The sequence below is a fragment of the Bos mutus genome, chromosome 21 (genome assembly GCF_027580195.1).
Source record: "Bos mutus isolate GX-2022 chromosome 21, NWIPB_WYAK_1.1, whole genome shotgun sequence".
Lineage (NCBI taxonomy): Eukaryota > Metazoa > Chordata > Mammalia > Artiodactyla > Bovidae > Bos > Bos mutus.
Genome location: NC_091637.1, coordinates 33148057 through 33161587, shown reverse-complemented (window position 1 = coordinate 33161587; position 13531 = coordinate 33148057). Strand labels below are relative to the sequence as shown.

General features: G+C 39.5%; 1 protein-coding gene across 2 annotated transcripts in view; it reads right to left on the bottom strand.

The window, feature by feature from the left end:
• Nucleotides 1-13531, bottom strand: part of EDC3 (enhancer of mRNA decapping 3) — a 56630-nt gene that overhangs the window by 27641 nt on the left and 15458 nt on the right. For both annotated transcript variants that reach the window (XM_070358619.1, XM_070358618.1), the window contains 2 exons: nt 7571-7781; nt 4681-5000 (listed from right to left, as the gene is read on the bottom strand). In XM_070358619.1, the coding sequence (XP_070214720.1) occupies nt 4681-5000; nt 7571-7734 (484 nt within the window). In that variant the 5' untranslated portion in view covers nt 7735-7781. The remainder of the gene's footprint in view (nt 1-4680; nt 5001-7570; nt 7782-13531) is intronic.

Genomic DNA, 13531 nt, shown 5'->3' with positions numbered 1-13531 from the left:
ATGTACGAAGCACATGCAAGGAGGTAATGAAGTCACATTAGGACCTCAGAAGGAGCATGAAAACTTAGTAAAAAATAATCTTAGGACCTTAGACGGTGGGATCACTGTTATATTAAAGAGACCATATACGAGGACTCAAGAGGTTTCCCTCTGCTCCCTGGAACTGATGCTCCGTTCACCTACTTGACAAATACTCGAGTGTTAGTTCAGTGACCACGGTTACAGGAACTATTCTTTATAACCACCCTCTCAACTGCCAACCTAAAAGAAGAGATTAAAATCTGCCTGTGCTAAATCTCTCATCAATGTTGGGTTAGGTAACCAGAACCAACAAATCCTTCAACAACTCATTACTAACTTTGAAAGACAATAAAAAGCCAGAATTTATGAGAATTTATATTCTTATAGCTTTATCAATCTACTAGTCTCAACATCAATCTACACACACCAGAGAAAATATGATTTATAGCTCTCTAATGAAAAAAATACTTAATCTCCATTTCTCATCCATCAATGGAAAAAATCTACATTACAACTGTGATGGGAAGAAACCAATATACTTCCTTGGGATCCTTAAAATGCTACATAAATGCTAGATCAATCAATTCCAAGCAGACCTTTCTTCTTATTTTACAGGGTTCACTGATCAAATAAATAAATTTACTCTGCTTTCCATCACAGATCAATTCTGAGTCACATCCAATCACCAAACTCCCAGGCCATGGCCATCTTCCACACAAATCTGGATTCAAAAGAAATTTTTGGAAAGAGAACCCAACATTTTACTGTCCATGATCTCTTAACCTTATTTACATGCAGTAATAATCTAGGAAATGAGAATGGATCAAACAGCAAAAGCAAAAGAAGCATCAACCAACCAGAGTAATACTTCTGAGAGTGACCCTACTTTTTACTAGATCGGAGTGACTTGTTAAAGATCAAATAAATTACTTGTTTTGAAGTTAACTGTACTCTTTCAAAAGAGTTGCTATAAATATTAGTATCAGGGGAAAAAAGAAACAAACTGATAGTTTCACCATATATCCAACAATCATAAAAAGTCCTGTCCACATAAAACCTGCACACAAATATTTACAGCAGCTTTGTTCATAATCACCAAAAGCTAGAAGCAACCAAGATGTCCTTCAGAAGGTAAATGGATAAACAAACTGTGTTATACCCATACAATGGAATATTATTCATCAGTAAAAGGAAATGAGCTATCATGCCACAAAAAGACATGGATGAATCTCAAATAAATAATGTTAAGTGAAAGAAGCTACTCTGAAAAGGCTATATACTGTGTGATTTTAATTATGTGATTAGAAAAGGCAAAACTACAGAGGTAGATGGTAAAAAGATCAGTAGCTCTTTGGAGGGGGGTTACGGCAGGCAGTCAGGGAGGGAAAAAAGGACGGACTAAATAGGTGAAACATAGGGAATTCTGCTTAGTACTGTAAAGATATTAGATATAAGATATGTATTTGTTAAAACCCACAGAACTTTTTATAGAGTACAGAGTGAGACTTAATGTATGCAAAAGAGTGAGGAGTTTGGAGGATCCCCAGATGGGATGCAGAATGCAAGGAAACAACCTGTTATAAATACATGAAACAAATCAATGAAGGGAATGGGGGTATCCTTTAGGGTTAGTACTGTAATTCTGCTACATATACTGGAATTGAATGATTTAAGTCAGATGGCAGATAGTATGGGTTTCTCACAGCTGGAGGGAGAGGTTACAGATGAGGAGGAGCCTAGAATGATCCATGGATTAGACTTGGTCACATCATGAACTCATTTAGCTTAATCTAGTGGTGATGGTTTCCCTGGTGGCTCAGACGGTAAAGCGTCTGCCTCAATGCAGGAGACCCGGGTCCGATTCCTGGGTCGGGAAGATCCCCTGGAGAAGAAAATGGCAATCCACTACACTCTTGTCCAGAAAATCCCATGGACGGAGGAGCCTGATAGGCTACAGTCCATGGGGTCGCCAAGAGTCGGACACGATTGAGTGACTTTAGCTAGCTTAGCTGAGTAGTGATGGTTACATATAGAAGTATTTATAGATATATGTATCTATGCTGGTTAAGTATATACATATATATTTTCCTGCTCTGTCAGCTTTTGAAAGGGTGACACCCAGTAGCAAGGAGCACATCTAGTACCTAGACAGCAGTTTGTAATACCATTCTCCAATAAAAGGAGACAGGACTCCTTGGAGACATGGCTAAGTCTAGGGCTGGGGCAGGAAATACAGAAGATAAACCTGGAGCATCTTGTAGTGCTAGATAGTAAGGAAGGCCTGGGGGAGGGGGAACCCATCCACAATGATGGGAGCATGTCCAAGGGACACAGGAGCCAACTGCAAGAGCTCACAGTGGCCAAAGTTGAAACAATTTGATTACCAAAATAAAGCGGTATTGAATTATAAACCAAAGTATAAAATAAACACTTGTAAGTCCACGTTGTTGTAGTTCAGTTGCTAAGTCATGTCCGACTCTTAGCCACCCAAAAAACTGCAGCCAACCAGGCTCCTTCCGACCATGGGATTTCCCAGGCAAGAACACTAGAGTGGATTACAGTTTGTTTCTCCAGGGGACCTTCTCCACCCAGGGATCGAACCTACGTCTCCTGCACTGCAGGTCTATTCTTTACCACTTAGCCACTAGAGAAGCCCTCTAAGTCCACACTGATAAAAATAAATAACGGAACAAATAAATGAGAAAGAAGAGACCTATCTCTAGTAGAGAAGGATTCCAAGTAACTTATGTAGCTACTCTGCATAACTCTCCACTCCCTAGGTGCGAGCTGCACATACTGACTCCAGAAGAGAAATCTGACACACACACAGCACCTCAATCAGACAATCAACGTCAGCATCAAAAGAAATACAAAGTGGGACTTCCCTGGTGGTCCAGTGGTTAAGAATCCACCTGGCAATGAAGGGCACATCAGTTCTACCCCTGGTCCAGGAAGACCCCACAAGCCATGGGGAAACTAAGCCCACGAGCAGCAACTATGAGCCCATGCGCTGCAACTACTGAAGCCTTCACGCCCAAGAGCCTGTGCTTCACAAGACAAGCCACCACAGTGAGAAGCCGGCGCAAAGAAACAAGAGAGTAGCCCCCATGCTCTGCAACCAGAGAAAGCCTACATGCATCGACCAGACCAAGGGCAGCCAAGAAAAAAAGTCGTATCATGTTGACGGTACATTGATATGATGCAATGAAAACGACACTATCTCTGTGTGTCTTCCTCCCCAAAACACATAACCCCAGTCTAATCATGACCAAAAAACATCAAATACCAATTGAGGAATATGCTACAAAATATCTAACCAGTACTCATCAAAACTGTCTAGATCATCAAAAACAGTGGAAGTCTGAGAAACCGTAAGAGCCGAGAGAAGACATGACTACTAAATGTAACGTGGCATGCTGGATGAAGCCTGTAACAAGGACAGTAGGTAAAAACTAAGGGAATCTGAAGAAAATATAGACTTTGGTTAATGTATCAAAACTGGTTCATTAAATGTAACAAATGTACCATAGTAATGTAAGATATTACTAATGGGGAAAATATGTAGGAAAAAATAAGTTTCAAATTGCCAAAGAAGATTATCTTCCTGCATGAGAGATTATAAACTGCTTGAACATTCAAACTTTTAACAAACAAGTCAATTTTTTGCTAAAGAAAAAAGGTGGTTTTTTTGTTTTGTTTTAAATAAAGAATAAAGAAACAGAGAGAAGGTTAAAGTCTAAATGGAAAACATCATTTTCTATCCAAGCATTCGACAGTTTTTCAAAGGACAGAGAAGAATTAATAATTCAATTTCAGTCTCAGGTCAATTCAAATAGTTATTTAAGAAGCACTGAAGGAAAAGTGCCTTGAAATACCTTTTTTTTTAAAATTTTTTTTTCCCCAAAATTTCAATAGTTTATACTCATGGAAATCAGGCATCTTCAAAACTTTAAAAATGTTGGCTTCTGAAGGGCCACATAAATTTCTAGTGAATCTGTTATAATTCACTGCTATAACATTATTGCAGTAAATAGGTTAAAGAGCATACCTGACTCTAGTGAATTAACTATGCTTCTGTAATAAGCAAATGGCACTCAACCATTTGTCAGTACCACACAGAACTGGGCATCAGCACACATCAGTGTATGCTCTCCTTGGTGGGCTGGCAGGGACAGTGAACACAGTAAATTTAAAACTGTCAGTCTATCAGAAACTGTAAGATCACAGAGATGTCTAGGCCCATCCCTTCCTCTCCTCTGAGGATGGGAGTTAAACCACAAGAACAAAACATATTCAAGAATTCCCTTGAACAGCCTGAATGCAGGTTTAACTTAGACATCGCTACTACCACCATTTACCAGATCAAAAACAACATCACTTTTGTCTATGCGAACTCGAGCCAGATCACTGACATTTTTTGAAGGAAAAGAAGTGTTGGGAGAGGGCAGGGAGCGGGTGTGAGTCTCAAACAGCTAATTTCCTTTCCCTTTAACATCTTGAGGAAATAGCACGGGAATAAAAGAACCATGCTATATTTTTGCAAAACCCTGCCAGGATCTTTTTTCATTAGGGTAATAAAGGACTTATTTAAAGAACAGCAGTGGATAAGCGGACATGAAACACCAAGTTAAGAAAACACATTAACTTAATCCAACTTACAAGAGTTGTGCCGACGACGGAAGCTTTTGGACTGACTCAAAGATTCCGTGTGCCTGTCCACGTAGCTCTTTGAGCACTGTTGCTGCTGGGGAGAGATGGCAACATCTTGGCTCTTCACATCTGTCCTCTTAGGGATGTTCTGAGGGACACTGCTCGAAGAGGCTGGCTTCTTGACCAACTTGCCTGTGCCATTTTGATTGATACCAACTTGGCAACCAACACCAGAGGAGCCTAATTCTGTCTGATGAAGGTCTCCAAAATGTTGGGTTTCTCCAGGGCCTGGTATCTCCAGAATTTTTAATTCTGTAATGTCACCTGCCCTGAAATACATAAAAGAGTCCAAGTCTCAAAACTATAACAGTGATAACAGTGATGAAACTGAAATCCACAGCAAAAGCCACACCTTTGGAGGGCTTCATTTCAATGAGAAGTCAAAGGCAAAACCTAAAAAAGATGGTGGCGTACTTAAAGACAAGACTTAGCCACCAGCATTCAACAGACACAGCACTGACCTTTAAAAGAGACCTGTTGCTACTCATGTATATGGAATCTAGAAAGATGGCACTGATGAGCCTATTTGCAGAGACACAGACATTGAGAACAGGCATATGGACACGGCTGAGGCGGGGAGGGAGGAGAGGGTGGGGTGCGTGGAGAGAGTAACATGGAAACATACACCACCATATGTGAAACAGACAGCCAATGGGAATGTGCTGTATGACTCAGGGAACTCAAACCGGGGCTCTGTAAAACCTAGAGGGGTGGGATGGGGAGGGAAGTCGGTGGGAGGTTCAAATGGGAGGGGACATAGGTAAACCTATGGCTGATTTATGTTGACATTTGGTAGAAACCAATATAATACTATAAAGCAATTATACTTCAATTAAAAATAAATAAAAATTTTTAAAAAGAAACAAAAAATAAATTAAAAACTTAGAAAAGGAAAACAAAAGAGACCTATTGTTAAGGGAGTGGGAGACAGATGGACTGGCATTTCAGGTTAGTAGACACAAACTATTACATATGGATGGATGGACAACAAGGTCCTACTGTACAGCACAGGAACTACAGTCAAAATCCTGGGATAAACCATCATAGAAAAGAACACAGAAAAGAATGTGTGTGTGTAACTGAGTCACTTTGCTGTACAGCAGAAATTAACACAACACTGCAAATCAACTATACTTCAATAAAGAATAGAGAGACCTATTGTTAATCATAAAACCATCATTAATATCTTAGATTTCTACAATGCTTAATGGCTTTTTTCATTCATTTACTTACCTGCTCACTCAAAAGGTATACACAGAGTACTTACTATGTATGTGGTAACCCCTGTAGCAGGAGTTGGGTATATAAAGATGAAAAGCAATATATGCTCACACAGAACTTGAAGTCTAGTCAGCAGAAAATTCAAGTAGGTAATCAAAAGTGTTGAACACTATGACAGAGGTGTGTACTGGGGACTAGAGCCCCCAAAGCAAAATACATGTTAGTCTGGTAGAGATGGATGAAGCACTTAAGCTGAGTCTGGTTGGGAAGGGAAAATAAGAGTTGGCCAAGCAGAGTATGGGAGGAGAGGGGCACCTTAAGCCAAGGCTCAGAGACTGAGGCCATGTGAGGAACTGCCAATGTTACTGTTGTTACTGTAAATGTTATAGTGTTACTAAAGAGACAAATGCTTGTAGAGGGCCATCAGGAGGTAAGGCTGTAGAGAAAGTTAGGGATCAGATCACAGTCACACTGGATTTTTCTGGTGGCTGTAAGAACAGCAAGGAAACTAGAGACAGGGGCACCTGTTAGGAGACGAGGCAGAAATAAGAGGGGATGTATACAGCAAGTGACAATGCAAAGAGAGAAAGGAGGATGGAACCAAAAAAACATTTGGAATCCAAAGAATTTGGTGACTAACTGAACATGAAGATCAAGAGAATGAAGAATTCATTACGATTCCTAAGTTTCTAACCTGGGTGAAAGGTGTCATTAGGGCAATACCGAGTGGCAAATGCAAGGCGTGTGCAGAAAGGGGAGGAGTGTTTTTACTATGGGGGAGGCCTCAGAAAGTTAGAAAGTGATGAGAAGAGAGACAGTATAAAGGCTCAAAGTGAAGACACAAAAGAAAGGGGCAGGGTCTCAAAGGATATAGAAAACGATAACACATAAAGCATGTGTGATAAGGTTAGCCCTGAACACAAAGGGTATATCTTCTGTGAAGACTTCAGAGGAGGTAAGCAATAAGGATGGATACACACCTACAGAAAAGGTTAGGTCTGGGTGTTGTTTAGGAAGTCGAGGAAGCTCTTTCCAGAAAGTCTTTTTTTAAAAAAACGTTAAGAAAGGAAGGTTTCTGTGAAACTTGTGAAAAGAGGGATGTGAAGACAACATCTAAGCTTGAGATCTGTTGGCAAACACTAAAGAAAAATACATTCCTAGAGCTAAGGACTTTAGCTACTAGCTAGAGTGTGTCTCTGGAGATAAATTATAATACAAATCTACAAAGAGAGATAGTTATGTGGGGGGACAGGGTGTGGGGGGGTGGGGAATCAATAAAGGCCTCACATATAAGAAAGAACAAATAATACAAAACTGAGAAAGGAAATCTGAAACCGTAGAAGAAAACAGAAAGATGATTCTAAATTTGACACATTTAAATATAATATTGCATGTCTGACAGAGATAAGAAAAATGTTTCACAAACCCTGAATCATCAGCTGAAAGCTAGTTACTACACAAAGTCTCTGCTGAAACAGCAGTAGAACTAGAAGATCTAAGGTTGTAAAATCTCTCCCCTGACAAAAGTAGTCCTATGCAAGAGAATACTGGCAATGAGACCTAGGTCAAGCTCCATAGACCACCAGACTGGATTTGAAGAGTCAGTTAGGACACTCACCTGAAAGTGACTTCTGGCACAAGGCACTTCACTCCATTGTGGAAAGGCCGGGTGAGAGAAATGGTCTGGCTGACCTGATCCACTGCTGACACTCTTCCCTGATAGACACCCAAGCTATCTCCACAGTTGATGGACACAATACTGCCCAGCCAATCTGTAGCCATGTTTCAGATGTGAGATTGCCGTGGAGAGAAGGAATCATGCAGTGTACCTTGAGAAACAGACAAATCTTCAGTAAAATTTAGAAAACATTATATCAGGTTATGTAATAGGTGCTGCTTAATAACACATATTCTATCACAACCTTAACTGAGGTAATAAAGCAGTAAAAATCAAGCTTTTTTTTTCCCACTAGGAGTAAGCATACTGATGAATAAGCAATATTGTTATGTATATAGTTCTTTTAAGTACTTTCAACCATATGTACTAGCCATTTACCCAGACATCACTTAAATGATACTGAAAAATCCTGGACAAAATTTGTTTTTGAAAAGTTGACTGAAGACATTACAGAACACTAAACCTAACAACTACGGGACATACATTCATTTCCAGTTCACCAACATATGCTGGGCCTTAAACTAGTACCAATTCATTTCAAAGGACTGAAATCTGACAGAGTATACTTTTTGTCCAAAACCAGAATTAAATTTGAATTTGATAATAAGATTTTTCAAATCTCTCCAAATAACTGTAAATTAAGCAAAACACCTCTATACAACCAATGAGTCAAAGAAGAAATCAAAAGGACAGTTAGAAAATAGTCCAAAGTCAAGGAAAATGAAAATAGAACATACCAACATGTGTGGGATGTGCTTAAAAAAGTGTTTGAAAAGAAATTTATTGGGAGAGGGAGAAGGTGGGATGATTTGGGAGAATGGCATTGTAACATGTATAATAACATATAAGAAACAAATCGCCAGTCCAGGTTCGATGCAGGATACAGGATGCCTGGGGCTGGTGCACTGGGATGACCCAGAGGGATGGTACGGGGAGGGAGGTGGGAGGGGGTTCAGGATGGGGAACACATGTACACCCGTGGCAGATTCATGTTGATGTATGGCAAAATCAATACAATATTGTAAAGTAATTAGCCACCAATTAAAATAAATAAATTTAAATTAAAAAAAACCCCAAAATTAAAATATGCAGAAAAAATTTATATATTTATATTTTCTAATATAAATGCTTATATCAGAAAGGAAGAAAGGTTTAAAACCAATGATTGAAGCTTCCATCTTAAGAAGCTAGGCAAAAAGGAGCAAATTAACCAAAGGTATTAGAAAGGAACCAAAGAGTAGAAATCAATGAAATAAGAAACAAGAAAGATACACAAAACCAAAAATCTGTTCTCTTGAAAATATCAATGAGGCTGATAAATCCCTACTAGACTAACCAAGAAAAAGACAGAGAACATATATTGTCAATATCAGGAATGAACAACAGACATCACAGGCATTAAAAAGATAAATTTGACAACTCAGATGAAACAAAGAAATTCCTTGAAAAACAAATTACAAAAGTGATACAAGTGTAAAATAGACACAATCACTAACACAAAAAAGCTAGAAATAGACCCACACAAATATGCCTAACTGATTTTTGACAAAGTGGAAAAGTAATTCAAAGGAGGTAATGCAGCTTTTAACAACAAATGGTAACGGACAAAAACTACCAGAACTGATAAAACAAATTCAGCAAGGTGACAAGACACAATTAACATACAGAAACTGGCTGCATTCTCTACACTAACAGAGAAATATCAGAAAGGGACGTAAACAGACAATCCTTTTTAAAAATCACATCAAAAGAGACTAAAAATAAAAACAGGAGTAAACCTCAGCAAGGAAGTGAAAGATGCTGAGAACTACACAACACTAATAAAGGTAACTGAAGATGATTCAAAGAAATAGAAAGATACCCCATGCTCTTAGACTGAGAGAATTCATATTGTTAAAATGGCCATAATTATCCAAAACAATCTACAGATTTAACGTGATACCTATCAAGTTACTCATGACATTTTTCACAGAACTAGAACAAATAATCCTAAAATTTATATGGAACCATAAGAGACCCCAAATTGCCAAAGCAATCCTGAGGAATAAGAATAAAGGAAGAAGCATAACCTCCCAGACTTCAGATAATACGATGAAGCTACAGTAACCAAAACAGTGTGGTACCGGCACAAAAACAGACCTGTGGGCCAATGGGAAAAGGCAGCCCAGCAAAACCCACGCCTATACTCGGTTAGTCTTTGACAAGGGAGGCAAGAATATACAACAGGGAAAAACAATCTCTTTGGCAAGTGGTGTTGGAAAAGTTGGACAGCCGCATGTAAATCAATGAAGTTAGAACACACCCTCACATCGTACACAAAAATAAACTCGAAATGGCTTGAAGACTTAAACATAAGGCATGACACCATAAAACTTCTAGAAGAGAACACAGGCAAAACACCCTCTGACATAAATCATACATTCTTAGGTCAGTCTTCAAGGCAATAGAAATAAAAGCAAAAATAAACACATGGGACCTATCAAAGCTTTTGTACAGCAAAGGAAACCATAAACCAAACAAAAAGATGACATACAAACTGGGAGAAAATATTTGCAAATGATGTGACTGATAATAGCTTAATTTCCAAAATATACAGACAGTTCATACAACTCAATAACAAAAAACAAACAACCCAATCAAAAAATGGGCAGAAGACCCAAATAGACATTTATCCAAAGAAGAAAGAGAGATAACCAACAGGCACATGAAAAGATACTCAATATCACTAACTGAGACATGCAAATCAGAACTACAAGAAGTATCACTTCACATCAGTCAGAATGGTCATCTTCCAAAAATCCACAAACAATAAATCCTGGAGAGGGTATGGAGAGACAGTAACCCTCCTATACTGTTGGTGGGAATGCTCATTAGTACAGCCACTATGGAAAACAGTATGGAGGTTCCTTAAAAAACTAAAAATAGACCTACTCTATGACCCTGCAATTCCACTCCTGGGCATATAACTGGAGAAAAACATGATCTGAAAAGCAGCATGCACCCAAATAGTCACAGCACTGTTTACAATAGCCAAGACATGGAAGCACCCTAAATGTCCATCAACAGAGGAATGGATAAAAAAGATGTGGTACAAAAATACAATATATTAATCAGCCATAAAAAAATAAAATAATGCAGTTTGCAGCAACAAGGATGGCCCTAGAAAGTGCCACACTGAGTGAAGTAAGTCACACAGAGAAGGAGAAATATCGTATGACAGCCCTTATATGTGGAATCTGAAAAGAAATGGTACAGATAAACGTACTTAAAAACAGAAACAGACTCACAGACTTTGAGAACGAGCTTATGATTGCCAAGGGCAAGGATGAGGGGAAGGGATAGTTAGGGAGTTTGAGATGGGCATGTACACTGCTATTTTAAAATGGATAACCAACAAGGACCTATTGTATAGCACATGGAACCCTGTACAAAGTTATGTGGCAGCCTGGATGGGAGGGGGGTTTGGGGAAGACTGGATACATGTATATGTGTGGCTGAGTCCCTTTGCTGTTCAACAGAGACATCACAACATTGTTTGTTAGTCCACTATACCCCAATACAAAATAAAAAGTTAAAAAAAAAAAAAACCCAATTGAAAAATGGGCAGAAGATCTAAATAGACATTTCTTCAAAGAAGAAATAGAGATGGCCAACAGGCACATGGAAAGATGCTCAACATCACTAATTAGAGAACTGCAAATCACAACTACACTGAGGTAACACCTCACATTAGTCAGAATGGCCATCATTTAAAAGTTAACAAAAAATTAAATGCTGGAGAGGATATGGAGAAAAGGGAACCCTCTTGCACTGTTAGTGGAAACATAAGTTAATACAGCCACTATACAGAACAGTATGGTGATTTCTTTAAAAACTAAGACTAAAACTACCATATGACTCAGCAATCCCACTATGGGTATATACTCTGAGAAAACCATAATTCATAAACACACACGTACCCCAATGTTCACTGCAGCACTATTTACAATAGCTAAGACATGGAAGCAACCTAGATCCATCAACAGATGAATGGATAAAGAAGTTGTGATACATATACACAATGGAATATTACTCAGCCATTAAAAGGAACGAATTTGAATCCGTTGAACTGAGGTAGACAAACCTAGAGCCTATTCTACAGAGTCAAGTAAGACAGAAAGAGAAAAACAAATATTTTATATTAATACATATCTATATGTAATCCTGAAAATGAAAGAGGAGAGTGAAAGAGTTGGCTTAAAGTTCAACATTCAGAAAACTAAGATCATGGCATCCGGTGCCATCACTTACGGCAAATAGATGGGAAAACTGTGGAAACAGTGGCTGACTTTATTTTTCTGGGTCCCAAAATCACTGCAGATGGTGACTGCAGCCATGAAATTAAAAGACGCTTACTCCTTGGAAGGAAAGTTATGACCAACCTAGACAGCATACTGAAAAGCAGAGACATTACTTTGTCCACAAAGGTCCGTCTAGTCAAGGTTGTGGTTTTTCCAGTGGTCATGTATGGGTGTGAGGGTTGGACTCTAAAGAAAGCTGAGGGCCGAAGAATTGATGCTTTTGAACTGCGGTGTTGGAGAAGACTCTTGAGAGTCCCTTGGACTGCAAGGGGATCCAACCAGTCCATCCTAAAGGAGATCAGTCCTGGGTATTCATTGGAAGGACTGATGTTGAAGCTGAAACTCCAATACTTTGGCCACCTGATGTGAAGAGCTGACTCGTCTGAAAAGACCCTGATGCTGGGAAAGACTGAGGGCAGGAAGAAAAGGGGATGACAGAGGATGAGAGGGTTGGATGGCATCACCGTCTCAATGGATATGGGTTTGGGTGGACTCCGGGAGTTGGTGATGGACAGGGAGGTCTGGTGTGCTGCGGTTCATGGGGTCGCAAAGAGTAAGACATGACTGAGCGACTGAACTAAACTGATATGGAATCCAGAAAAAATAGTACTAATGAACCTACATGCAGGGCAGGAACAGAGACACAAACATGGAGAACAGACTTGTGGACACAGGAAGGGAAGGAGATGGTGGGAATTGAGAGAGCAGCAGTGAAACATTTACACTACCATATGTAAAATAGTGGAAACTTGCTGTGTAACACAGGGAGCTTATCCTGGTTCAGTTCAATTCAGTCGCTCAGTCGTGTCCGACTCTTTGCAACCCCATGGACTGCAGCACACCAGGCCTCCCTGTCCATCACCAACTCCCAGAGTTTATTCAAACTCATTTCCATTGAGTCAGTGATGCCATCCAGCCATCTCATCCTGTTGTCCCCTTGTCCTCCCATCTTCAGTCTTTGCCAGCATCAGGGTCTTTTCCAATGAGTCAGTTCTTTGCATCAGGTGGCCACAGTATTGGAGCTTCAGCTTCAGCATCAGTCCTTCCGTTGAATATTCAGAACTGACTTCCTTTAGGATGGACCGGTTGGATCTCCTTGTAGTCCAAGGGACCCTCAAGAGTCTTCTCCAACACCACAGTTCAAAAGCATCAATTCTTCGGCACTCAGCTTTCTTTACAGTCCAACTCTCACATCCATACATGACTACTAGAAAAACCACAACTTTGACTAGATGGACCTTTGCTGGCAAAGTAATGTCTCTGCTTTTTAATATGTTGTCTAGGTTGGTCATAACTTTTCTTCCAAGGAGCAAGCGTCTTTCAATCTCATAGCTGCAGTCACCATCTGCAGTGATTTTGGAGTCCAAGAAAATAAAGTCTGTCACTGTTTCCCATTGCTTCCCCATCTATTTGCCATGAAGTGATGGGACCAGATGCCATGATCTTAAGTTTTCTGAATGTTGAGTTTTAAGCCAACTTTTTCACTCCCCTTTTTCACTTTTATCAAGTCTCTTTAGTTCTTCTTCGCTTTCTGCCATAAGGGTGGTGTCATCTGCATATC